Source organism: Phacochoerus africanus, chromosome 3 (assembly GCF_016906955.1).
Source record: "Phacochoerus africanus isolate WHEZ1 chromosome 3, ROS_Pafr_v1, whole genome shotgun sequence".
NCBI classification, from domain to species: domain Eukaryota; kingdom Metazoa; phylum Chordata; class Mammalia; order Artiodactyla; family Suidae; genus Phacochoerus; species Phacochoerus africanus.
Window position 1 is genome coordinate 198,699,580 of NC_062546.1, and position 27,078 is coordinate 198,726,657.

General features: G+C 45.1%; 2 protein-coding genes across 5 annotated transcripts in view; both read left to right on the top strand.

The window, feature by feature from the left end:
* Nucleotides 1–1,685, top strand: part of EFHD1 (EF-hand domain family member D1) — a 48,941-nt gene extending 47,256 nt beyond the window's left edge. Inside the window, exon 4 of the mRNA XM_047773777.1 lies at nt 372–1,685. Coding sequence (XP_047629733.1) covers nt 372–506 — 135 coding nt within the window. The 3' untranslated portion in view covers nt 507–1,685. The remainder of the gene's footprint in view (nt 1–371) is intronic.
* An 11,280-nt stretch (nt 1,686–12,965) lies between these two features.
* The window catches only part of GIGYF2 (GRB10 interacting GYF protein 2), a 131,643-nt gene continuing 117,530 nt past the window's right edge, over nt 12,966–27,078 (top strand). For 2 of the 4 annotated variants that reach the window (XM_047773778.1, XM_047773782.1), the window contains exons 1-2: nt 12,966–13,034; nt 17,960–18,025. The gene's annotated coding sequence lies outside the window, so the exon portion shown is untranslated. The remainder of the gene's footprint in view (nt 13,035–17,959; nt 18,026–27,078) is intronic. The other 2 variants (XM_047773780.1, XM_047773779.1) reach the window with 2 other exon arrangements.

The window sequence follows — 27,078 nt, forward strand, 5'->3', positions numbered from 1 at the left end:
GTCCTGCCCAGAGCAGGACGAGGATGAGGCATCACGTGGCTGGAGACAACCAAGTTCTCTCTCTCTCTTTTTTGGCTTTTTAGGGCCACACCCGAGGCATATGGAGGTTCCCAGGCTACAGCTGCCAGCCACAGCAACCCCAGATCTGAGCCGCATCTGTGACCTACATCTCAGCTCACAGCCACCCCAGATCCTTAACCCACTGAGTGAGGAGGCCAGGGATCGAACCCGCAGCCTCATGCTTCCTAGTTGAATTTGTTTCCGCTGCGCCACAACGGGAACTCCCCAAGTTCTCTTGGATAGGCTGCTCCATCTCCAGGTTTCTCTTTCCTCCCTCACTCTGTCGGTCTGTTCTCGCTGTTTCTCTGCAGGTCCAAGCATTGTCCTCTGCCAGTAAGTTTGAAGCGGAGCTAAAAGCAGAGCAAGAGGAGCGGAAACAGGCGGAAGAGAAGAGGAGGCTCCGCCAGGCAGCCTTCCGGGAACTCAAGGCCGCTTTCAGTACCTAGTTGGGCTGACCTTGACCTCCGTCCACAGCTGTGCCTCCCAGATGCCCCGGGGAGAGCTGACCGGGCATCTTCACCCTTGCTGACCCTTAGCCCCAACCAGCCTCCACACCCACCACTCAGTGCAAACTCCTCAGCCTCGCAGGGGTCACGGGAAGTGGCTCTTAACCCCATGTAGGAGCCCCTCCCAGAGGGTCCAACTGCCCTCCTGGCCTCTTTCCTGCTCCCCTTCCTCTGCCCTCCTCATAGCCAGAATGTGCCTCTACTTGGCACCCTTGACTTTTTCCTTGTCTCTTTTTCCCTTCCGCATCTAAGCCTGGTCTGCCATTTAATCTGTACACCTACGTCTTTCTTTCGTGGTCCTCAGAGGAGAAAGTCCCTGGGGGGCTGTGATGTTAATGTCACCCACTTTCCTGGGTGGTCCTTTTCTGGGCTTCTCCAGTCATGCCCTCTCTCCTTTGTTTCCCATCCAGCTCCTCTGTTCCTATTCTTAGCCGTGCCCTGGCAGGTGCTTCTGCATCCTGTTCTTGGATGATGGTAAGGTTTAAGGCAGTCCAGGCTGGACCACTGTCTGTCCCCTCTCCTCCAACAGGGGACAAGGCACGGTGCCCAGATGACACAAAATAGTGAAAAGATACACGTTCTCTTCCTTCCCATCCCCTTTCTCCTGTCCTCTTAGCATCCCCCCCGTCCCCGCCGAGGCATCCTTTTCATCCCTCGTCCCACTTCAACCTCTTTTTTTTTATTCCTACCCTTAAATACTATGCTATTTAACTGTAAGAATGAAAGGATGATTATAAGTAATATTAACGAGTAGAAGCATTCCTGTTAACTCTGACTCTATGCAAATTATATTACAGTAGACCCCTGACATTCCCAAGTGGCAAATCCAGAGCCTTTCAGAATCCCCAAAGTCACGACCATCCTCACTGTCCAGCTGGTTTCCAGCGTCTGCTCGAAGGTGCTGGGGTGGAGCTATTCTTCGGCAGAAATTTTTATACGCTGAGAGTTCTTGGGATTGCTCACAGATATCAGGGGTTTCTTGTATTTTACAGAAGAACTTCTACTGTCATATTTATTTCTTCTCTTTTTAAACTGCTGTTGTTACCATAAAGAAAACATCTGTATTTTTACCTTACAGTTGTTCTTTTTAAATAAACAGCGTAAACGACTCTGCCCTCACATCGATGTGCTTCTCGTCTTCTTTGAATTGGAGGAGAGAGAAGAATGTATTCTGTAGGCGCCACATCCAGCCCAGGCTCCTGTTTGACACCAAGTCCCTGATGTAGACTAACTAGGGAGTTCCCCTTGTAGCCCAGAGAAAACAAATCCAGCTGGTTTCCATGAGGACACAGGTTTGATCCCTGGCTTTGCTCAGTGGGTTAAGGATCTGGTGTCGCTGTGAGCTGTGGCGTAAGTCAGATACCGCTTGGATCTGGTGTTGCTGTGGCTGAGGCATAGGCCGGCAGCTGCAGCTCCGATTGGACCCCTAGCCTGGGAACCTCCATATGCCGCGGGTGTGGCCCTAAAAATACCCCCCCAAAAAAAATTGCTAAGTAGGGAGTTCCCTTTGTGGCTCAGCAGAAACAAATCCAACCAGTATCCATGAGGATGTGGGTTCGATCCCTGGCCTTGCTCAGTGGGTTAAGGATCTGGCGTTTCTGTGAGCTATGACGTAGGTTTCAGACTCGGCTCAGATGTGATGCTGCTGTGGCTGTGGCCTAGGACAGCAGCTGTAGCTCCCATTCAACCCCCTAGCCTGGGAACCTCCATATGCGGCAGTGGCCCTAAAAGACTAAAAAAAAAAAAAAAAAAAAACACACACGCAACGGGAAGGGGAGGGAGGAGAGGGGTGTATGAAACTGTAGTTTCTCTAAGTTTTTCTTTCAATCTAAAGCTGCTCCAAAAAATAAGGTCTAGTAAATAAAAAGAAGGAAGGAATAGAGATAACTGTATAATTACATCTTTTCTTTTCTTTTCTTTTTTTAGGGCCACACCTGTGACATACGGAAGCTCCCAGGTTGGGGCCAAAAAAAAAAAAAAGAAGAAGAAAAGAACAACTAGAGTTCCCATCATGGCTCAGCCATTAATGAACCCAACTAGTATCCATCAGGACTTGGGTTCAATCCCTGGCCTCACTCAGTGGGTTAAGGATCTGGAGTTGCCGTGAGCTGAGGTGTAGCCATAGATGTGGCTCAGACCTGGTGTTGCTGTGGCTGTGGGGTAGACTGGCAGCTCTATCTCCAATTTGACCCCTAACCTGGGAACTTCCATATGTCGTGAGTGCAGCCGAAAAAAAAAAAAAAAAAAAAAGAAGGGACAAATTTTGGGTTATGGAACTACACAGACTGGGGGCAGGATTTCTTTGCCTCTCCTTGGGGAGAAGTCCTGTAGACAATGCTCCCTACATGCCTCTCGCCTGCACTTCCCAGCCTCCACTTCCATATCCAGGCCCCTCATTGGTTCTTTCCGAGGTCTCGACCGTGACCTCCTAACCGGCTTCCCTGCCCTCATGCTGCCCTGAGGGTCCCCCCTGCAGCAAGGATAGTCTTTATTAGCGGGGAGCTGCTGCTAACATCTCTCCCGCAGTTTCCAGCTCTCTGCCATTAGGCTCTGGCCCCTGCACATGCCTCCTGTCCCATCTCTTGTCCCTCCCCCAACCCTTCCAAACAGGACACTCCCGGAATAGGCAACACCTTGTGGTTCCTAGAAAGCCCTACTCTTCCTGGCTTTTGCACATGCTGTTCCCGCTGCCTGACACTCCCTCCCTTCCCCTGGCAGACTGCTTCTCATTGTTCGTGACTCGGCTCAGAGGTGAACTTCAGGAAGCTTCCTTGATGCTCCCAGGCTAGGTGCCCCTTCTCGGGGTTCTCGTGTCACCCTGTCTTCCTCTACTGTAAGCCTTATGCCATTCTGCCGGTTCTCCTCTTCCTCCTTCTTTGGACTATGAACTTCTTGAAGGGCAGAAACTCTGCCCTCATTCACTGCTGTAGGCCTGGCACGCTGTCTGGCACATGACAGCCACCTTCGAATTCCGCATGTGTGTGTTTCACATTACGGACATACCCCATTGGTTGGAGCAGTCAGAAGTGGGTGAGCGAGGCCCCCTACCTACCGCTGACTCAGGGACCTCCCTTTTTTTTTTTTTTTTTTTTGGTCTTTTTAGGGCCGCATCCGTGGCATATGGAAGTTCCCAGGCTAGGGGTGGGATCAGAGCTGTAGCTGCCGGCCTGTGACACAGCCACAGCCACAGCAACGTGGGATCCAAGCCGCGTCTACCCCACAGCTCATGGCAACGCCGGATCTTTAACCCACTGAGCAAGGCCAGGGATCGAACCTGCGTCCTCAGGGATACTAGTCAGCTTCGTTTCTGCTGGGCCACGGTGGGAACTTCTCAGGGACCTTCTAAGCACTTGACCTCGGAGCCTGGCCTGAGGGGACAGCTCTGAAAGTGAGGTCGTGGAGATGGTGTGTGGGCTTCTCTCTCACGGGAGCAGTAGAGAAATCAACAAACGAATCAGTTCTGCCTCTGCCCTGGAGGCCGTGTGATGTAACAGGAGTTGGGGTCGGATAACGAGGCTAGTAGTTTAGCCTCACTGAGCCTCTGTTTTCCTCATCTATAAAATGGGAATGATTGTCTACTAGCTTCCAGGCCTGGCACGTATTTTGTGCTCAGGACATATGGGTCCCTTCCTTACCTTCTGGACTCTGCCATAGTAACAATCCTGCCTCCTCCTGAGCCTGGGTCTTTAACGTCACATGCAAGGGATTCCAGGCCAGGGTGGTCCAGAAATGCTCAGACCTGAGCTGCTCTTTGGTCCCAAGAGCCGATGCCCACGCACTCAGCTTCACTATTAACCCAGCTTCTCTGTTGTGTGCGTGTGTGTGTTTTGAGGCCCCTTTCCTAAGCAGCCTGGAGAGATTTCTGCCAATCTGCCTGCTCAACTGCCAGGTCTCTGCAGCTGACACTTGCTGAGCCCTCCTGGCCTGATCATGCGACCCGACACCTGTGGCCTTGTCCCTGCTCAGATTTCTCCTTGCTGACCCTGCTCATCCACCCAGGCCAGATTCTGGCCACATCCCTGTCCACCAGCCTGGCGGGTCAGGGGTGGTCCTAAGAGGCCAACTTACAGTTCCACAACTTAGAGAGGCCCCGAAGATGGGACCTTATCAGGAGTCAGTTTCTGTGCCCCCTTTCTCTATTTTTCACACTCTGCCACATGGTATTGGTAGGTGTGTCCATTGCTGTTGTCCTTTAGAAGGGCAATTTGTGAGACCATTAAAATGTAAAATTGGGGAGGTCCCATCATGGCTCAGTGGTCATGAACTTGACTAGTATCCATGAGGATGCAAGTTTGATCCCTGGCCTTGCTCAGTGGGCTAAGGATCTGGCACCTCCTTGAGCTGTGGTGTAGGTCACAGAGATGGCTCAGATCCCACAGCATTGCTGCAGCTCTGACTTGACCCCTAGCCTGAGAACGTCCATATGCCATGGGTGCGGCCCTAACAAGTAAAAAAAAAAAGATTTTAAATTGTGTCTGCATTAGTCATTTATTTATGCTTCAATAAATCATCCCGTAACTTAGTGGCTTAAAACAGTAATTGAGATTTGTTATCGTACACAGTTGCCAAGGGTCAGGAATTCAGAAGTGGTTTAGATGGGTTCTAGCTCAAGTCTCTCAAAAGGCTGCAGTCAAGATGTCAGTGAGGTTGCAGCCCCCTGAAGTTTCCACAGGGACTGGAAGAGCCACCTCTAAAGTGGCTCCCTCAGTGGCTCACAGGTGGGTGCTGGCTGTTGGCCAGAGGCCTCAGCTGCTTGCTGCATGGACTTTTCCACTGGAGACGGCTTGTGTCCTCACAACGTGGCATTTGGTCTCCCTCAAAGCAAGTGATACAAGACAGCAAGTGTAAGCCACAATATCTTTTAAGACCCAACTTCAGGGAGTTGCTATCAGGTTAAGAATCAGGCTAGTATCCATGAGGATGTGGGTTCGAGCCCCAGCCTTGCTCAGTGGGTTAAGGATTTGGTGGTGTTGTCAGCTGTGGTGTAGGTCGAACATGTGGCTCGGATCCTGCATTACTGTGGCTGTGGTGTAGGCCAGCGGCTACAGCTCTGATTCGACCCCTAGCCTGAGAACTTCCATATGCTGCAAGTGTGGCCCTAAAAAAAAAAAAAAAAAAGAAAAAGGCCCAGCTTCGGAAATCATACTCTGCCATTTCTACAATATCCTAGTGCTTGCACTGGTCAGCTTGATGGTCAGAATCCCTGGGAGCTCTCGTGGAGGCTGGCTACTCTAGAAAGGGTCAGGGCTCTTAATTACAAGTAACAGAATCTGGAGTTCCTGCCATGGCTCAGCTGTCACAAACCCAGCTAGTATCCATGAGGATGCAGGTTCGACCCCTAACCTCGATCAGTGGGTTAAGGATCCAGCGTTTCCATGAGCTGTGGTGTGTAGGCTGACAGCTGCAGCTTCGATTCGACTTCTAGCCTGGGAACTTGCGTATGTCGCAGGTGCGGACCTAAAAAGAAAAAACAAACCAACAGAAAAACAATGACCAAACAAGTAACAGAACTGAAGTGGACTGATTTAAGCAGGAGAATTGATTGGAAAGATATTGAGGAGCTCACCAAATCACCAGCAGGGTTGAGGGGCCAGGCTAAGAAAACAGGCTGAAAGCCCGGCTGGATGGTAGCTGAAAGTGTGCCACAGGACCGAGCCAGGCCTGGTGCCCCTGCCCTGGCTGGTAAGAACGACTGGAGGTCCTGCTTCTTCAGGTGCTTACTCCAGATTCAGAGGCTGAAGCTGCGCCCAGTCACATGCCCACATGTTGGGGGTGGGAAGGATTCATTTATTTGTCTTCGATAAGGGGAGGTGACCTTCTGCCCAAGATTTTTTTTTTTTTTCTCTTTTGGCTGCCCCACACTATATGGCATTCCCAGGCCAGGGATCAGATCCACAGCCGCAGCTTTGGCAGTACAGGATCTTAAACCCACTGGGCCAGGCTGGGGATCGAACCTGCATCCTTGGAGCTTCAGAGATGCTGCTGATCCCCTTGCACCACGGTGGGAACTCCCCAAATTCTTATTTCCCCTGAATGTGGGGAAGTGTTTCCGATGCAGAACAGTTGCAAAAAGAATGGCAGATGTCCACTGCAGAGATACTCATGAGCTTTGACCCAGGGATTTTACCTCCGGGAATTTATCCTTTTTATATATAAACATGAAGCAGTGCATATTTATATTTATCTTTTTTTTTTAGGCGCCCCTGACCCCCACTGCATATGGAGGTTCCCAGGCTAGGGGTCTTATCAGAGCTGTAGCCACTGGCCTACACCAGATCCACAGCAACACGGGATTCGAGCCACGTCTGCAACCTACACCACAGCTCACGGCAACGCTGGATCCTTAACCCACTGATCGAGGCCAGGGATCAAACCCATGTCCTCAATGATACTAGTGGGATTCATTAACCACTGAGCCATGATGGGAACTCTCAACAAGAGCATATTTAAAGGGGTACTTATTACTGCATTGCTTGTCATAGTAAAAATACTGGCAGAGGTCATGGTATTTATCAGCAGGGGATCACTTAAGTATATTACGGTACACCCATGTAAATAATCACTGCTAAGCAGCCACGAAAAGAATCTGGAGGAGTTCTTGTTGTGGTGCAGCAGAAAACAATCCAACTAGGAACCATGAGATTGCAGGTTCGATCCCTGGCCTCACTCAGTGGGTTAAGGATCCGGCGTTGCCGTGAGCTGTGGTGTAGGTTGCAGACGCGGCTTGGATCTGGCGTTGCTGTGGCTCTGGCATAGGCCGGCAGCTACAGCTCTGATTAGACCCCTAGCCTGGGAACCTCCATGTGCCACGGATTCGTCCCCAAAAAGAAAAAAAAAATGTGGAGGACTTCACAACATACTGTTTCTGGGGAAAAGGCTAGGACAGAGCAGCAAGCACAATACCAGGCAGGTGCTTTGCTTTGTTTTCTTTACATGAGAGATATAAAGCCATGTCTCTGCCCATTTCAACTAAGCTGCGTGAGGTTAGTAACCAAGTAGATTTGGAAGCAACCACTGTATCCTCAGCTCCAAGGTGCTGAGAACTAAGAAGCACATCATGCTTGTTATAAAAATAATAACATTTTGGGGAAAACCACACAAGAAACTGTTGCCAGGAGGTTACCTGAAAATGGGGAGAATCCGAGGGTCCTGGGTAGCTCCGCGGATGGTGATGTTTATTTATTTATTTTTCTTTTTAGGGCCGCACCTGCAGCATATGGAAGTTCCCAGGCTAGGAGTCGAATCAGAGCTGTAGCCGCCGGCCTACACCACAGCCACAGTAATGCAGGATCTGAGCCACATGTTCGATCTACACCACAGCTGACAACACCACCAAATCCTTAACCCACTGAGCAAGGCTGTGGATCGAATCCACATTCTCATGGATACTAGTTGGCTTCTTTACCACTGAGGACAAACGGGAACTCCATGGGGGGGATAGGTGGTGGTTTTTAATTTTTTCCTTTATATGTTTTAGAACCCTAAAAATTTTAAAAACATAAACGTATACCGTCTTACTACTGCGATGGTTAAGAGCATTTAACAGGAAGTTCCCCTGTGGTGCAATGGGTTAAGGATCTGTCATTGCTGCAGTGGTGGCACAGGTTGCAAGTGTGGCTTGGGTTCAATCCCTGGCCCAGGAACTTCCACATGCCCTGGGTGTGGCAGAGAGAGAGAGAAAGAGAGAGACAGAGGACTCTTTGACCACCAAGAAAGTGAGAGGAGCAGTTGAACTTGCATGTGGGAACTCTGGGACAGGGAAAATATGAAATCCTAAATATGCAAGCCTCAGGAAAACGAATAACATTTTGGGACACATTGTGGGACATTTATATGAAAGGAAACATTTATTGTATTCCTAGATAGTTCTTTTGATTTAATTTCTTTCTTTCTTTTTTTTTTTTTAAGGCTGCACCTGCAGCACATGGTGGTTCCCAGGCTAGGGGTCAAATCAGAGCTACAGCTGCCGGCCTACACCACAGCTACAGCAATGCAGGGTCCAAGCCGAGTCTTCGACCTACACCACAGCTCACTGCTGGATCCTTAACCCACTGAGTGAGGCCAGGGATCAAACTTGCAACCTCATGGTTCCTAGTCGGATTCGTTTCCGCTGCGCCGCGACGGGAACTCCCATTTAATTTCTTGATACACATCCAGAGGTTGGACATAAGAGAGTAATTTAAAATATGCAAGTACTTTTATAATAAAAATTGTTTTCCAACCAAAAAATGGATCTGTTTCCGTAGTTCTCGTCTGAGCAGGCTTTTCTTGATGTTTGCTAAGCTCTCTGGCTCGCCAGCTTCTCACCTTCTCTTCCCTTTTTTCCTCCTTGCTTCTCAGCTCTGTATCCCGCACTATTACTTAGGGTACCAATCTGAGCAGCACTGCACTCTCCACTCATGCATCCACCGCCCCTTTTTTTATCCACATTCACATTTCTGCATTCTCCTTGCCTCATCACCTTCTCTTTCCCAACCTTCTGTGCTCCCTGCTCCGTAGACACCTTCAGACCCCAAACAAGCTCTATCACCTTTATGATCCAGACCTGGAAGTTGCCTCGTTTCACTCCCACCACAGTCTATTGGCTATAAGGGCTTGAGGGGAGGGGAACTGGACTCTCCCTCTAGAGAGGATGGTGGCAAGGTTCTAGAAGAGTAGGTTGAAAAACGCTGCTGATGAGAGTTCCTGTCGTGGCTCAGTGGTTAACGAATCCGACTAGGAACCATGAGGTTGCGGGTTCGATCCCTGTCCTTGCTCACCAGCTTAAGAATCTGGTGTTGCTGTGACCTGTGGTGTAGGTCACAGACATGGCTCGGATCCTGTGTTCCTGTGGTTGTGGTGTAGGCCGGCAGCTGTAGCTCTGATTTGACCCCTAGCCTGGGAAACTCCATATGCTGCGGGTGCGGCCCTAGAAAAGACCAAAAAAAAGTTGTTGGATGTTTAGAAAAACACCATCAGTCCCAGTTGTTCAGCCTCTGTTTGTTACAAATTAAATTCACTTGGAGCTAAATTCCTTATTCCTCCCTCCCTTCAATGGTATGTTATTCTCAAAGTCTCTGTTTCTATTAATGACACAATAAAGCTGAACCTTTTTTAGTATCCCTGACTAGAGCAGGCATGAATCTACTGCCGTGATTTTATTTTATTTTATTTTTATTATTATTATTACTTTTTGTCTTTTTAGGGCCACACCCGCGGCATATGGAAGTTCCCGGGCTAGGGGTCTAATCAGAACCGTAGCTGCTGGCCTACACTGCAGCCACAGCAACACCAGATCCAATCCATGTCTGCGACCTTCACCACAACTCACGGCAATGCCGGATGCTTAACCCACTGAGCGAGGCCAGGGATAGACTCCGAAACCTCGTGGTTCCTAGTCGGATTCGTTTCTGCTGTGCCGCAATGGGAACTCCTATCGCTGTAATTTTAAAACTACTCTCTAATGAAACACTGGAGAGACAGAGTGAATAAAAGGAGAAAGGTGCCCTTCCTGAGGAGTAGATAATCAAGAATTTATTTGGTGTTTAGGTATTTATTGAATATCGACTCTGTGCCAGGACAAAGCCGACTGCTGCGGATGCAAAGTTGAAGGAGGCAGTATGTGTAATGGGATTTCGTTAGCTTCACCATCATCATCTCTTAAATTTGGTTCCTGCTTTCTGCAAGCTTATTCTTCACAGGTAAAAATATAGCTTAAGACACTCTGAAAAGTGGTTTGGCAGTAAGGTGAAACAAACATTTGCCGCATAACCATCAATTTTATCCCTAGGTACTTACCTAAGTGAAATAAACACCTTTATCCACAGGAAGACCTGCATGTGAATATTTATAATGGCTTCATGAATAATCTCCCCAAATGCAAACAATCTAAATGTCCCTCAACTGGGAATGGATGAACAAATATAGTGCATACAATGAAATACCTACTCAGCAATAAAAAAGAAGTAGAGTTCCCTGGTGGCCCAGTGGTTAAGCATCTGGCTTTGTCACTGCAGGGGTTCAGATCGCTGCTGTGGTGCAGGTTTGATCCCTGGCCAGGGGACTTCTGCGTGCCACGGGCTTGGCCAAAACTAAAATGAAAAGACCCTGAAACAGGCAATAATGTGACTGAATTTCAAATGCAGGATGCTAAGTGGATGCTGAGGGAAAGCAGCCACTCTCAGAGTTCCCCTCGTGGCTCAGTGGTTAACGAATCTGACTAGGAGCCATGACGTTGCGGATTCAACCCCTGGCCTCACTCAGTGGGTTAAGGATTCGGTGTTGCTGTGAGCTGTGGTGTAGGTTGCAGACATGGTTCAGATCCTGCATTGCCATGCCCGTTGTGTATGCTGGCAGCTGCAGCTCTGATTCAACCCCTAACTTGGGAACCTCCACATGCTGAGAGTGCAGCCCTAAAGAGGAAAAAAAAAAAAAGCAGCTATGGTTTTATTATAGGACATCATAAGGCAAAACCATAAGGACAGAAAACAGAACAATGATTTCAGGGGTTGGGAGAGGGTGTTACAGCTGACTACAAAGGGTCATTGAGGGAACTTTGGTGGGTGATAGGACTATTCTGTACCTTCATTTTAGAAATAGTTACGCTTGTATAAATTTGTCAAAAGTTGCAAAATTACAAGCTAAAAATGCTAAATTTTACTATATGCAAATTAGATCATACATTGGCATTCCCACTGTCGGGCAAAAGGATTGGAGGTGTCTTAGGAGCACTGGGATGCAGGTTCCATACCCGATTCCTGGCCTGGCACAGTGGATTAAGGATCCAGCCTTGCCGAAGCTGTGGCTCAAGTTGCAGCTGTGGCTCGGAGCTGATCCCTGGCCTGGGAACTCCATATGCTGCAGGGTGGCCAAAGAAGAAAAAAATAAAATTATTCCATATATATAAATTAATTTGTATTTCTACTATATATAGTAGAAATTATCATGTATATAATATGTAGTACAAGTTATTATATCTATATATCAACCTACAGGTTGATAGCTGGAGTTTTTCAATCAGCTATGGCAACATGGGATCCAAGCCACATCTGCAACCTATACAACTCAGGGCAATGCCAGATACTTAACTCACTGAGCAAGGTCAAGGATTGAACCCAAATCCTCATGGATCCTAATCAGGTTTGTCAACTGCTGAGCCACAAAGGGAACTCGTAGATTCTGTGTTTGTAACAAGCTTCCAAGTGATGCTGATGCTGCTGGTCCATTGATCACACTTTGAGCAGCAAGGAACTTTTGAGCAGCAACGGTCAAGGAAAGAAAGTATTTCAGAAAGTTGGAGGTGGTCAATCACATTGAAGATGGGGAAGCACTAGGTCAAGATGAGGATTGAAAAACTCCAGCTATCAACCTGTAGGTTGATGTGTCCTTAGAGCAAGCAGTAGTAGGTAGGTGGGTCAGGATAAAAGCCTCATTGGAATAGTTGATGATCGCTTGCCAAGTGTGGGAATCAGAAAAGGGCTTTAATGCTTTTTGTGCTGATTGACTTTGAAAGGGAACAGAGAGGTAGGGACCTTGTTGGAGGGGGAATTGGAGTTTTTAACATTAACTTTTAAAATAAAGGACATTTGAGTACTTAAAAAAGTTAATGGAGAGGTTGTAAATAAGAGAGCGGTTGGAGGCACAGGGAAAGACTGGGAAGACCCAAGAAGGGTAGTACAGTGGTCAGATGCACGAAATAAAAACACAGGGCACCAAGCAAGCTAAATGGAAGTTTCAGGCAAACAACGAATAATTTTTCTGTGTTATGTCTATGATATTGCTGAGTGGCTTGTATTTTATCGAGCAACACCCAAACGGGAGATTTTTAGGCAAAAGAGTTATAGACCTGGATGCACTAGGAGAGGGTCGGAGCTCTAAAGTCCTTCCCAGCCGTCACATTCCAAAACTGTAGAATGAGTTCCCTGTTCTACCAAAACCGTTAACAAGTAGAAACTGCTTTGAATTTCCGCTCTTGTGGCTTTCCCATTTTCTCCAGGTGGCAAATAGGCAAGGAAGTGCTGGATGAAAACCTGTGGAAAAGTTCTGGGCTGGAAAATCGGCTCGTAAACGATGCAGAGCGTTTAGAAATGCCAACGGGCTCTGGGTTGGGCGCCTAGGACGGTGAGTCACAGGGCGCTTGGCCCAGATCCAGTTCTACCAACTCTACTCAACTCAAGGGCAGGCAGGGAGCTCCAGCCAAGCGACCCACAAGCGCCTGCGCCCTGCTGCGGCCCCGCCCTCGTCCAGCCCGACATCCGGGGCTCGGGTAGGGGCGTGTCCGGGGAAAAGGGGAGGGATGAATCGGAAAGGAAGGATGTCGTGGGAGGCTGGAGGAGCTGGGAGGGAGCCGAGGCGGGGCGGGGGCGGAGCGGGGGGCGTGGCGGAACGGGCGCGCTGTCACGTGACGTGCGTGGCGACGTGTCGGCCATCTTGTGTTGTTGAGGCTGAGACTGACTTGGGTTCTGAGAGACACCCTGTCCCGGACCGCAGGTAACCAGCGACTCTGTCTCGCTCCCCTGCCTGGCTCCACTCCGTGCCCTGGCTCCGCCGCCCCGCTTGGGTCTCCGGGGCCTGCCGCCCGCGCTCGCGTTCCCGCCGCTCCGGCCCGACCCAGCCCAGCCGCATGGACACCCACAGGCCGCCCGGCAGCGGCCGCGGCCGGCTGGGGCGTCAGGCGAGGGGACAGGTCAGGTGCGGGGCCGGAGGGAGCCTCCTCCACGGCGGGGGGCACGCCAGGCCCGGGCGCGTCTCGGCCGCCGAGCCGAAGAGCCCCCTCCTCCGGGGCTCGTTGGCATGGCAGAGAGAGCCGAGGGAAGGATGGGGGTAGTCGGGTGGGCAGTGTCAGGCCGGCTTGCTTAGGGCCAGAGGGTTCGCCTTCCGCTACCTGCTGTTCGGGACCAGCCACCCGCCCAGCCTCGGGGTGCCTGGGGTAACAGCTGCTCCGGCCAGACGGGTGCTCCTGCCCGCGCTCCGCCCCACACCTGGCCTCTGGGAGATGCGCCCTTGCCTTCCTCACCGAGCATCTGCACTGGGGAGACTCTTTCCTTGGCGAGAGGACTGGGTCTGGACCAGGCCTGAAGCCAGGTGGAGCCATGATCGGAACCTGGGACGGAGGTTGGGAAAGTAGATCCCGTGGCAGCTTTGGGACCCGAACGTTCACGTCGGGTTGAAGTGGGCATCAGCCTTAAGTGTCAGCAGTTCTCCACCAAGCACTCAGAATATTTCAGTTTTGTGGCTGAAACAAACCTAGCGACCAGGGAAGGGGGTATGAAAGAAGCAGATTGTAGGATCGTGTTCGGGAAGCAGTAACGTTGGTTTGCATTTATCTAGCACTGTGTGGGTTTTTTTTGTTTTTTTGTTTTTTTTTTAATTTTCTTGCTTTTCCTGAAAGAGCACTTAAGCACACCTATTTTCTCTGTAAGAAAGGTAAGTATTTCTGTTTAACTTGCAAGAAATTGAGGAGGGGGCCCGGACTGTGAACAGCACCTTATTCGGTGTATATACTTTGGATATAGGCAGTTTTGATTCTCAGTGCAGGGAAGGTATTTCCTTACACGGTGTTTAGTTTTTAGACTCTGATGATTTTCCAGATTAAAAAAATTGTCATCTTTTCTGAACATTAACTTTCATCCTTCTAATATGTGCAGCCCTGGCCTTTCAGAGTTTGTCCATTTTGGTTAGAACACAAACTCGTGGTCTCATTCATTCAGGTTTTCATGTGTTTTACTAGTTAGTGTAGCAGCTTTCAGAGTGCTCAAACTGCAGTATGTACTTTTCTGTCACATCAAATGTTGGCATCGGTAGAGGACACTAGGAAAAAAAAAAGTGGCATGTATCTGGAAAAATGTCACAGTCCTTTTGACATTTACACTGGGGAATGCACTGGTGATGGTGGTGACTACAAAAGAAAAGGCTTCATCCCTTTTCTGTACCTGACAAAGCACTTTAGGGTTTTAATATCGAAGAGGAGGAAGGGGCTATGTGCTTCCATTCATTTATTCTTTCACTTGTGCCTTTATTTATTTTTTTTTTTGAAAAATAGAGACCCCACTACACTGTTGGGTGTTGGGAGCAAAACCCCATCATTTCTATGCTCACGGAACTCATTTCTAGACAGATAAAACATATTTAGGTAAGATACATAGTGTGGTGGTAAGTGATGTGGGGGGAGAAAATGAGGCGGGCTAATCGGGAGTAGGGGGAGGGGTTAACTTTAGGTGGAGTGCCCTGGGAAGGCCTTGTGGAAAGGCCAATATTTGATTAAAGACCTGACACAGGCGAAGGAGCTCTACCTGTAGCTCTGCGAAGGAGAAATGCTCCAAGCTAGGGAAGCGAGGGCAAAGACCCTGAAGCAGAAACTGCAGTGGCAGCAGGTCAGGTGTGGCTGGGTGTGATCAAGAGGGAGGCTAGCAGGAAAAGTGTACCCAGCTCACTGGTCCTAAGATGAATGGGGTTATTCAGTTATCTTGGAATCTTTTCCCACACCTCTGGTGACTCTTAGAAGGGAAATCAGTCTGGAAGTTTGGGCCAATATGCCCAACTCCTTTCCCTCAACGCGACCCCTCTACCCGACTCCAGTTTGGAAAACTTCCGGGGGCTCCTGTCACGTGTTTCAGGAAATCATCATAAAATAGCTTTCAAAAAAGGGAAAGTTGTAAAATGAGATTGATGATAAACTGCCTAAAAGGATTTTTCAGAAGAAATTGCTTTTTAAGAGGAGGACCTTTGGAATACTTCAGAATATTTGAAAATGTTGGGAAATGAATTTCCTTTGAACTTTAGGCAAGATTATTAAGGAATATAACCTGAAAGGAAGTGTATTAACTCAAGTTACTTTTATTTTTTAATTAAAGTTATTTTTTAAATGCTTTTAATAGTAAAGAATTCCTTTTAATGATTTCTGTGTTTTCCAACCTTGTTTTAAATTCCTCAGGGATTGTTCCACTGATTTGTTTGTATATCTTTATAGCATTTTACATGTGTAGAACTGTTTGTAGTGAGTTTTTATTCCTGCACTTTGACCTTTCAGACTAGTTCTTCAGTTTTATATTTAATAGGCTTTTTCTTTGGAAAAATTTTTTTTTCTGATTCTCTTTCAGCTTACCTCCATGTTTTTATTCCTGAGCTCTGATAACTTTGTCCTCTTTCATTTTAATTCACCTGAGGAATTTAATACTTTGGTTTTGAAATGCTTTTGTTGGTGAGTAGCATATGTGAAAAATAATTTGGCTTCTGTGAAAATCATGAGAAGTTAGGAATTACAAGTCCGAGGTGTGAGTGGAGCTCCTTGGCTACTAGGAGACATACTGATCATAGTGAGGAGATACTATTTGAACGAATTGCCTTTCTCCCCCTTGTTCTTTGGTTGAGGTTTCGAAATGACAGTTCCAAATTTTATAATGTCTTTGATGTCATATCTGCTCATTTGTGCTCATGACTCTGCATTTTAATTCTCCTTATATCTAGTCTTTTTTTTTGTTGACCTTCATACTGGAAGATGACACTGTTGATAGTGTTTGCTATCTGGGAGAATCTTTTTGGGTGAAAAGATTATTACTGTTCCATTTATTCTTGCCCTTCTAAAGGATCTTTGGTTTGTGCCATTTTTGAAGACTGACTTCATTTGCAGTTCTATATTAGCCCTGATGATGAAATTTTCAGTACTTTCTGTTTTATTCTATTTTTTATAGATTATAGTGGGACCAGTCTCATTAGGTTGAATCTACAGCCTATGTTGGTGTTAATCCAGGTATATTAGAGGCAAGTTCAATATCTATTTTCCTTCAGCAGTTTGAATTGCCTTAACATTATTTGGTCACTGTTGTAGAACTCTGAACCCAAGTTGTTTTTTCCCCTTAACCCTCACTAGGATTTCCATTCATTTTTAATGCCTTGAAGAATTACCATGTCTTTAAAAATATAAGTTGACTTTTACTCCATAGGCAAGCTTACTTATAGTTAGAATTCTAATATTTCTTGACCAGCTTAGCATTTTTTCATTTGTTGTGCTCTCAGATGACTGAGAAATATACTAGATTAATTATATAGGAATACAGAATGATACCTTTGTTGAATTGCCCATAATTTCATTTGAGGTTGAAGGACAACAGGGGAGGTTTGAAAAACAAAAGAATATTCCTTTAAGTGGCCAAAATTAATTTTATAAAAATACTTTCAAAGTATTACATGCTGGGAGTTCCCATTGTGGTGCAGTGGAAATGAATCTGACTAATATCCATGAAGATGTGTGTTAGCTCCCTGGCCTTGTTCAGCGTGTTGCCATGAGCTGTGGTGTAGATCGCAGATGTGTGGCTCGGATCCCACATTGCTGTGGCTCCAGTTCGACCCCTAGGCTGGGAACGTCTATATGCCATGGGTGCGGCCCTAAAAAGCAACCTCCCCCCCACAAAAAAAAAAGCAACGACAAGGTATTACATACTTCTGTACCTTAAGTAATTAGGTAAGGAACACAATTTTACATTTTCTTGTTAACTACAGAGTTTCATTGAACTTGGACTTTATACTTATAATAATAGGAGGTACCCTAGAGCTTGTTCTCTTAAGTTAGGCACAGAGAAGAGATTGTTTTACTGTCTCTCTCCACTTATTTGCTTCTGCTTGCCCTTATAAAAAGTAGAGTGCAGTGGATAAAATTGGATGACCTTTTGGATCTTATAAGATGCTACTTTTTCACAAAATTAAATCAAGGGTGGAAGTGACTTTCTCAGGTTGCTTTCTTGGTGTTAGTAAAATTGTCAACTTTTTGAATTGTTTTTTGACTCTTTAGTAACAGCCTTCAAAGCACTATATTTGATTTTAACTAAGAAACCACTTGCAGCTGTTGTTTGAGTCCACTCCTTGTCACTCGAAATATCACCGTCTTGTGGATTTTTAAGATACGGTCTCATCAGAGCATTAGGAAAAGGTTATGATTTTGCTGCTGAAGGCACACCTGGAGCTTTGCTCCTTGGACATTTTGGCCTTGGTCCTACTTCTTGGGGTTCATTGACTATGCATAGGATACATATTTGTATTGTGGTCTTGCTGGCCGTCATTTTTCTATCAGATATATTAAGGTTAATATCAAATCCCTGTAATATAGTTTTGAATGAAAACCCCAAATTAGCATTTTCTGAAACTCTGTAGTGGTGCTCATTTGTTAGCTTCATCAGAATCACGTAGAACTTTGGTTTAAAAATATATGTATATTTTCAGTCCCATTTCAGAGCTATGGAGAGAGGCTCTTTAGATGTTAGGATAGGAGGAGATCTAGATTATAAGCATTCCAGGTGATTCTACTATTTTAACCAGGCTTGGAAACCATTTCCTGTAAAACATGTTTATGATAAAATCAGTTTTTAAAGTTTCCTAAAAGATTGCTAGGTCATTTACTTTAATACTTTTGTTATTTACAGTGTTAAAAGGACCTGAACAAAGTCTGCTCAAACCTCTTGCTGTGAACCAGCAGAACTTTTGGACAGGTGAGTGTTGAAGGGAAGCACAAAGCTGAGGGCTAATGCAGGCAGATGGTTTGTGCTTTTCACACTTTGGTCATTTTTATTCTGTTGTTTCTCCTAAAGTTATAGGCAGTGGACAGAACCTCTCTGGTACCTCTCATATCCTTTATGAACCGTAAGAATAATCACACCCTTTCTGCATTTGGTCCTGGTGTGAATAATTTGTGTCTTAAAATTGTTGTAATGAATTTTTGATGGCGTGAAACAGGAAGAGGAGTGCTTAGGGAGGATGGGTAAAGACTTAACTTAAGAAACCCAAGGGCCATTGACTTCATGAACCAGAAACTGGGAAGCATTCAGGAGGCAAGGTAGTCCAGAGACCACTCTTCTTGCTGGCCAGTAGGTGTCATCTTTTGTCTCTTTATCCTGCTTTGGTTGTCTTTTCACACTCTGGTCTTTTCTGCTTTAACAGACACAGAAGAAAATTGCTGCTTCATTTCTGGAGCCATGTATAAACTCAGGCTCTAGTGCCACCAGCTAACTGAGTGCTGGCATTTGAAATTCCTCTTAGGGAAAATTTGATTGGTGGAACTTGGTCTAGATCTCCATCTTTGGTCCAGTTAGTATGGCTGAGGGGTTGGGATCTTGAAAGGTCCCAGTCCTAGGGTGGGGCAGGTCTCAGGGAAGGTGGAGTGCTGTCTTTTCTAGGCAGAATCCCACAGAAGCTTCTAGCTGTTTTTCCTTACCCTAGAAAGATTTCCTGTATATAGCTTGGCAGTTTCAATTTACGTGTCCTGAAGAGTTAAAATATATGCATATCTTTTGGTGAACGAGGCCTAGTAGGTCTCACCAAACATTCCTGCAACTTGCTAGTGCTAACAAAAGTTCTTGATTTGGGGGCTTCAGAGGAGCATCTGGGATAAAGGTTTAGTATATGAACATAATCAAATGAGAGGCTTAGTTTGTGGGAAAATTCATTGGTTATTTCTTGTTGATTGAGTAAAATTTTAACTTCTATGTACTTTTTATAGTATTAAGTGACACTTAAGTATGAGGAGGCTATAGAGAATTTGAAGAGTAGGACTTTTATATGTGAAACTGTATTCACATTGTTTGAGTGGTAGCAGGGACTTTCACTTTTGGTAAAGGATTAGGAATAGGGAGATGAGATAAACTTTATTAGCATGTTTTGGTATACCAGAATTATTAGGTAACACTGAGGCAAACTTTGTGTGTGTGTGTGTGTGTGTGTCTGTGTGTCTGTGTCTTTTTAGGGCCGCATCTGCAGTATATGGAGGTTCCCAGGCTAGGGGTCCAATCAGAGCTACAGCTGCTGGCCTAAGCCACAGCAACGTGGGATCCTTAACCCACTGAGAGGGGCCAGGGATCGAACCCGCATCCTCATCCTACTAGTTGGGTTTGTTACTGCTGATGCACAGTGAGAGCTCCAATATATCGATTTTGATGCAAAGCATTGGGATTACGGATAAAAGTCATCTATTACAGAATGATCAAATGACAGGCCATAGACGCCACAGATGTGACTTCCTGTGGTACTTGTTATTTCATCCAGGTTTTCTTTAGCAGATAGCAGTTGATTCATTTTTAAGGTAGAAGAGGCCTTTCTCATATTGTACATTTTTTTAAAAATCTGGATGTTGGGATAAGGCATGTACAGGGCTTTGTGAAATTTAAAAAGATCATTTTTTTAAAAAATCTGGATGTTGGGATAAGGCGTATACAGGGCTTTGTGAAATTTAAAAAGATTTCCACGTAATCTGTGTAAAACTTTCTCAGGCACTGGGAAAGCTTGGCTTGTGGTGAGATTATCAAATGACTTAATAATGTTTATGGTATTGTAATTTTTCCTTGAATAATTCAATGGTTGCTAATTTTGTTCTTTCACTAAAAGGGGGAGAAAAGAGAACCATTTCCATGTTGTTCCAGCAGTGGAGAGAATGGCAGTAACAGTAATAGCTTTTCTTGTAGTGATATTGTGGCCAGTATGTTCTCTGGCCACAAATCTCCTTTTGTTCAAGTTGTCCTGAACCTGGAGGAAGTCTCAGGAGTTCTGGCCTCTTCAGTGTTAGTCCTTTGGTTGCACAGACCTGACAAAGAATTGTCAATGGTATTGTCTTGGTACTTCATTATTTTTTTCTTTTTGTCTTTTTGCCTTTTCTAGGGCCTTTCCTGCAGCATATGGAGGTTCCCAGGCTAGGGGTCGAATCAGAGCTGTAGATGCCGGCCTACGCCAGAGCCACAGCAACGTGGGATCCAAGCCGCATCTGCGACCTACACCACAGCTCACGGCAACGCCGGATCCTTAACCCACTGAGCGAGGCCAGGGATTGAACCTGCAACCTCATGGTTCCTCGTTGGATTTGTTAACCACTGAGCCACAATGGGAACTCTTTGTCTTGGTACTTTATAATTGGTAAATTGTGGCTCAGGTCTTGAAAAGATGGTCATGTGGGGGGGATTTCCTTGGGAATTGAGGTAGTGTTGCCCAAACTGTGGTCCATTGAGTAACTAGATGTGAGGCCATCTTGCAAGATCAGCGGGTCAGAGGGCCTTAATTCATGTTCTGCAGTCTGACCCTCTTTAGTTTTTTACACTGCTTGTGGCATTGTTAATGAAATTTCAGATAGTGTGTTATGAGAGTATATACTCTTTCCCAGAGGGCCCAGCGTATTGCTTAATTGAGTGATTCAAAGGGGTAGAAGTTGGAGGATGGTGAAGCAGAGTGGGAGACTGAGAAAAGGAGAAAACGTGACTTCCACAAAATGAATTGCTCTGAAAATGGCAAGGAACTGGGGGAGAAAAGATAACCAGGCAGTAGTGAGCTTGTGGCCATTAAGCAGGGAAGTGCGGGTTTAATTGTGTCACTAACTTTAGATAATTAAGTCAACCTCTTGGAACCTTATTTCCCTTATTGTACGGTATATCCAATGGTGATTGGGAATTAAAAGTCTAAAGTACCCAGTACAATGCCCGGCATTTAGTAAACAGGCCCTCAATGAATGGTAGCTTTTATGATTGTTATTACTATGTAAATAGATACATTTTGGTTGTAAAATGTCATCTTGATAATTTGAATAGAGACTTCAGTGGGTTCTGTTTTTGAAGTCTTTGTGGTTTTGTTGTGTTTTTGTTTTGAATCCAACAAGTATTTGAATACTGCTTTGTTCCAGCTGCTGAGGCTAGCTGTAGTGGTGGGCAAAATAGATAAGGTCCTGTCTTCATGGGACTTACAGTCTAGTGGTAGAGGCTCTCAAGAAATCATACAAGGAAATTTCAAAATGTGAGAAATTTTTCTGTCCTTGGAAAAGATACATTTTTAAAACCTTAGATGCTTTTTGAATAAGTGCCTCCCCCTTTTTTTTGGCCTTTTAGGGCCGCACCTGAGGCATGTGAAGGTTCCTAGGCTAAGGGTCAAATCAGAGCTACAGCTCTAGCTCTGCCTGCTGTACCACAGCCACAGCCACGTAGAATTCGAGCCACATCTACGTCTGTGACCTACACCACAGCTCACGGCACCACCAGATCCTTAACCCACTGAGCAAGGCCAGGGATCGAACCCATCGTTCCTAGTCGGATTCGTTTCTGCTCTGCCACAATGGGAACTCCAAGTGTCCCATTTTAGATCCTGGGGTTCTTATTGTCAGTGGTATTTTATGCTGCTTGATAGGTTTTCCAGGTTATATGTGTTTGGTCTAAGGTAATTTGTGTGTTGTTTTATTTGTCATTTTTTCCCCTCTTTTTCTGAGATAGATATTTTCAACTTTTTCATCTTAGGACTCCTTTACCTTCTTAAAAATTAGGACCTGCAGGGGAGTTCTCATTGTGGCTCAGCAAGTATGAGCATGACTAGTATCCATGAAGAGGTAGGTTCCATCCCTGGTCTTGCTCAGTGGGTTAAAGGATCCGGTGTTGCTGTGGTTTTGGTGTAGGCTGGCAGTTGCAGGTCTCATTCTACCTCTAGCCTGGAAACTCCCATGTGCTGAAGGTGTGGCCCTAAAAAGCAAAAAAAAAAAAAAAAAAACCAAAAAACCCCAAAGAGCTTTTGGTTTTCAGTTATATCTATCTTTATCATATTGAGAAATTTAAATTATTTATTTAAAAATAGCAATCATTTCTTTTTTCTTTTTTTCTTTTCTTTTTTGCTTTTAGGGCCACACTTGCAGCATATGGAAGTTCCCAGGTTAGGGGTTGAATCAGAACTATGGCTGCCAGCCTATGCCACAGCCACAGCAACACAGGATCCCAGCTACTTCTGCAACCTACACCACAGACAGCTCATGGCAGTGCCAGATCTGCAACCCACTGAGTGAGGCCAGGGATTGAACCTGCATCCTCATGGATCCTAGTCAGATTTGTTTCTGCTTTGCCACAAAGGGAACTCCTCAAAATAGCAATCATTTCTTAACAAATTAACTTAAATATGTTTTTAATAAAAAATACCTGTTTTCTTTTTTTTTCTTTATTTCTTTTTTTGCTTTTTAGGGCCACACTTGCAGCATATGGACGTTCCCAGGCTAGGGGTCACATCAGAGCTACAGCTGCCAGCCTATACCAAGGCGGGATCCAAGCCACGTCTGCAACCTATACCACAGCTCACTTCAAGGCCAGATCCTTAACCCAGGATCGAACCCTCATCCTCATGGATCCTGGTCAGGTTCCTTAACCGCTGAGCCACCAAGGGAACTCTGAAAATAGCTATTTTCTAAAACATTTCTAAAAAAATTTGCTGAGAAGAGTGACATTGTTTTATCTTTTCACAAATTGCACTTGTATCTTGCTTCTGCATTCCATCTGTTGCTGTTTATTGCATTAGTTAAGGTGTATGAAGGATATTCATCCTCACAAAGATGTGTATGTAGTTGGAAAAGGAATATTTTAAGAGCTTTTTCAGATAATTGCAATTTTTCTTTGATATTACGTAAAATTTGGCAAGTAGCAGGTTTTTTTTGTTTTTGTTTTTTTTTTTTTTGGTCTTTTTGCCATTTCTAGGCTGCTCCTGCAGTATATGGAGGTTCCCAGGCTAGGGGTTGAATCGGAGCTGTGGCCGCTGGCCCATGCCAGAGCCACAGCTACGTGGGATCCAAGCCGAGCCTGCAACCCACACCACAGCTCACGGCAACGCCGGATCTTTAACCCACTGAGCAAGGCCAGGGATTGAACCTGCAACCTCATGGGTCCTAGTTGGATTTGTTAACCACTGAGCCACGAAGGGAACTGCAACAAATAGCAGTTTTTAAAGGTTAGTTGCAGTGCGAAATTTGAATTATATCAGTCCACTTTTATATTCTGTTACATTAACAGAATGTCTGTCTTACACATCGAATGGCTCTTTCATATTATATAATATCAACCCCCACCCCCACATTCATTACTATCAACAGACATCAGAAGAGCCTTTCCATGTTGAAAAGTGTATGTACTAGAAAACCTGTCAGTGAGCTCATGGTAAGGAATCGAAGTCTTCAAAAATTTCAACTTTTGGTTGAAATCATACGTTTTATAATTGTCAGCAAATACTGTCACTTGTTTTCCTTAAAATGACAGTCTAACTTTGTTCATTCCAAAAAAAAAAAATCTGCAAAATCCCCAAATCTGGATAATTTTATCTTTGTCAGCTTTTTCAAGTCAGAATGATAACTCCATAAACAAAAGCAGCTAGTTGAGCTTGTAACTCAGAATAGTCACTAAGTGTCTTTCTTTCACACTTTAGTATATGCAGCAGAAGTGCTTTATGCATCCTTCTCATTTCATCACATAGAATGTTAAAAAGATGTGTACACAGGATCAAGGTTATGAAATTGAATAGTTTTTACTGATTTATCAAGGGCATTCTTAAGCTAACCTGGCTTTTTCTCTCTTGTGATTATGTGGCACATGGCAGTGAAGAATGCAGTGTCTATCAGTATAGTTTGGTGCCATTAATTTGAATGATGCTATGGTGCCAGCAGTTATACTCATCACTGCTTTGCATGATCAGTGCAGTGCCAACACAATGCAAAGCATATCTTAGTATTAACAGTTTTGACATCTGGGATACCTTGAAAGAGTTTCAGAGAATTGCTCTGGGGAGTGAAAGATTTTTCAGTGTTCATTTTAAATATATTACATTGGGAGTTCCAGTTGTGGCTCATGGGGAACAAACCCAACTGGTATTCATGAGGATGTGGGTTTGATCCTTGGCCTCAATCAGTGGGTTAATGATCTGGCGTTGCCATGAGCTGTGGTGTAGGTCACAGACAAGGCTCAGGCTCAGATCCCCATGTTGCTATGACTGTGGTGTAGGCTGGCACCTGCAGCTCTGATTTGATCCCTAGCCTGGGAACCTCCATATGCTGTGGGTGTGGCCCTAAAAAGCAAAAAATAATATTGTTTGACTGTTTAGAAAGCATTTTTTAAAAATAAAGTAATTGTTTGAAATAGAAATTGGAACAAACATCATTGAGGGTTCTTAGATTTCAGTGAGCATTTGTAATGCTGGGTAATACAGATTTATTCATAAGTTTCAATCAGTTACAAAATTATCTTCGAAATGGTCCCATAAAAAAAGTCTTCTATACCAGCACTGTCCAACAGAATCTCTGTGTTGTGATGGAAATGTTCTATAAACCTGCACTGACAGAAGAGAAGCAAGAAAGCCAGAGATGGGGAAGAGGGCAGAGGAAGGGAAGGACAAGAGGGAAGGGTTCAGCCTAAAGAAGCTGGAGAAGACAAGGGGGAGGAAGGCCTTCCAGCAGGGGTGTGGGGGCCACACTGGTGGTAGAGGGGGGTCAGGACGCCCCATGCTCTGGCCCTCCCCAGGACCAGTGGCTGTGGTAGGGACTGTCAGACCAGCCAGGAGGCTCAACCCACCCAGGGTGGAGGCGGGAAGCAGGTGGACGCAGCTCCATGACAGGCAGAGCCTGTTGGAAAGGGGCGAGAGACCCAGGGGGACAGGGCCCTCTCCCCTAGGCCTGGGAGCCAGGGATGGGAGGGGTGAAGCAGGGCGTGAGACCCCAGGGGCCCTGCTCCTAAAAGTCTGTGGGAACCAGGAGGAGGTGTTTGCGGGCCGGAGGAGAAAGTAGTGGCCATCCCCACTGCCCGGAAGGCGGAAGGCAAGCTCGTAGGGCCCCAGCTCTGCTGGGGAGGGCAGCGTTTCCTGCCACTAGGGCAGGGTCAACCACAAAGTGCTGGTCTCTGCAGGATGGCTTTAGGGGTACGGGTGAACATGTTAAATTTACTCCTTATATTTATCTTCAGCAGACTCCACAATTTTTTCTTGGGATGGGGCTAAAATAGGAATTTTTAAAAGTATTTTAAAAATAAATTCTTAAGTAGTAATTCACAAAAGAGTTGGCAAAAAATGGCAGTGCTCCTCAAATGATTTAAAAAATTATTTTTTTAAAAAAAGAATATACACAGTAAAAAACTGACAGGACACTGTAAACTAGCTATGATGGAAAAAATAAAATCACTTAAAAAGAAAATCTGCACCGTCAAATACCCTAGCCAGTAGCCAGTAGCCACTAGCTACATGTGACTCTTGAGCACTTGAAATGTAGTTAGTGTGACTGAGGGAACTGCAGTTTTTGGTGTCGGAAGTCTTTACTTTTTTATTATAACTCAAGTCTATTTTCATAGTAGGCTTTATTTTTAAAAACAGTTTTAGTTTCACAGAAAAATTGAGAAGATGGTACAGAGAGCTCCCCTATATATACCACAGCCAGTTTCTATATTGTTAACATCTTAACATTACTGTTATCCATTTGTTACAGTTAACTCACCAGTATTACTTATTAACTAAGTCCATAGTTTATTCACATTTCCTTAGTTTTCCCCAGTCTGTTTTTTTTCTGTTCCAGGGTCCTGTCCAGGACACCACAGTACATTGATAGAGTCAAGGCCCCTGAGTTACTTGTGGCTGTGATGGTTTATCAAATTTCCCTGTTTTTGATAATAATCTTAATAATTTTGAGGAGTATTGGTTAAATATTTTGTAGAATGCCTTTCTTGGAATTTCTGCTGATTATGAGTCATGGCTTTTTGGGAGGAAGACCACGGAGTTGAAGTGCTGTTTTCATCTCATCATGTTGAGAGTATATACTGTCAGCGATTTATAACTTAATATTGACCTTGATACTTGATTGCTTTTTGTATTTGGTCAGGTTTGTTCACTGTAAGGTTACTTTCCTCCCCCGCCTTGAGGAACTGAATTTTAAATTTTCATTAATTTAACTTGATATAGCCGCATGTGGCTAATGGGTGCTATAGACTATAGCACAGTTTTCTAGATAGTGTTCTTAGGTTTTAAATTTTATCCAGAACTTTATTTAACATCTATTTTAATAGATTTAAAGAAAGGCTGCTCAACATAAAAGAATAGAAAATGTTAGTCTTGGAATGCCTTGCTTTTTGAGGAAGGCCGTCTGCTTTTACTAAGCTTAGGTTTTTTTTTTTTTTTTTCCTTTTTAGGGCAGCACCCGCAGAATATGGAAGTTTACAGGCTATGGGTCGAATTGGAAATGCAGCTGCCAGCCTATGCCATAGCCAAAGCAACTTGGGATCTGAGCCGAGTCAGCAACCTATACCAGAGCTCATGGCAATGACAGATGCTCAACCCACTGAACGAGGCCAGGGATCAAACCTGCATCTTCATGGGTACTAGTCGGGTTCATTACCACTGAGCTACATCAGGAACTCCCAGGCTCAGTCTTTTTAAAAATTTAACTTTTTGAGTTTTAATTTACATGCAATAAAATGCTTTCATTTTAAGTATGCTCCTATTAGGTGGACGTCTTGATCAGTTTTGACAAATGTGTATACCGGTGTAACCATCACCACAATCAAGATATATAACATTTTCATCACCCCCAGAAGTTTTCTTCTGCTTCTTCGTGGTCGTTTCTCCCACCACTAGGGTGTTTTCTGTGACTGTAGATACTTCTGCCTCTTCCACAGTTTTATATAAGTGGAATTATTTAGTACCTATTCTTCTTGGGTCTGGCTTCTTTTGCTCAGCATGGTATCTGATATATCTATGTTGCTGCGTGTGTCAGTAAGTAGTTTTTATTGAAGAGAAC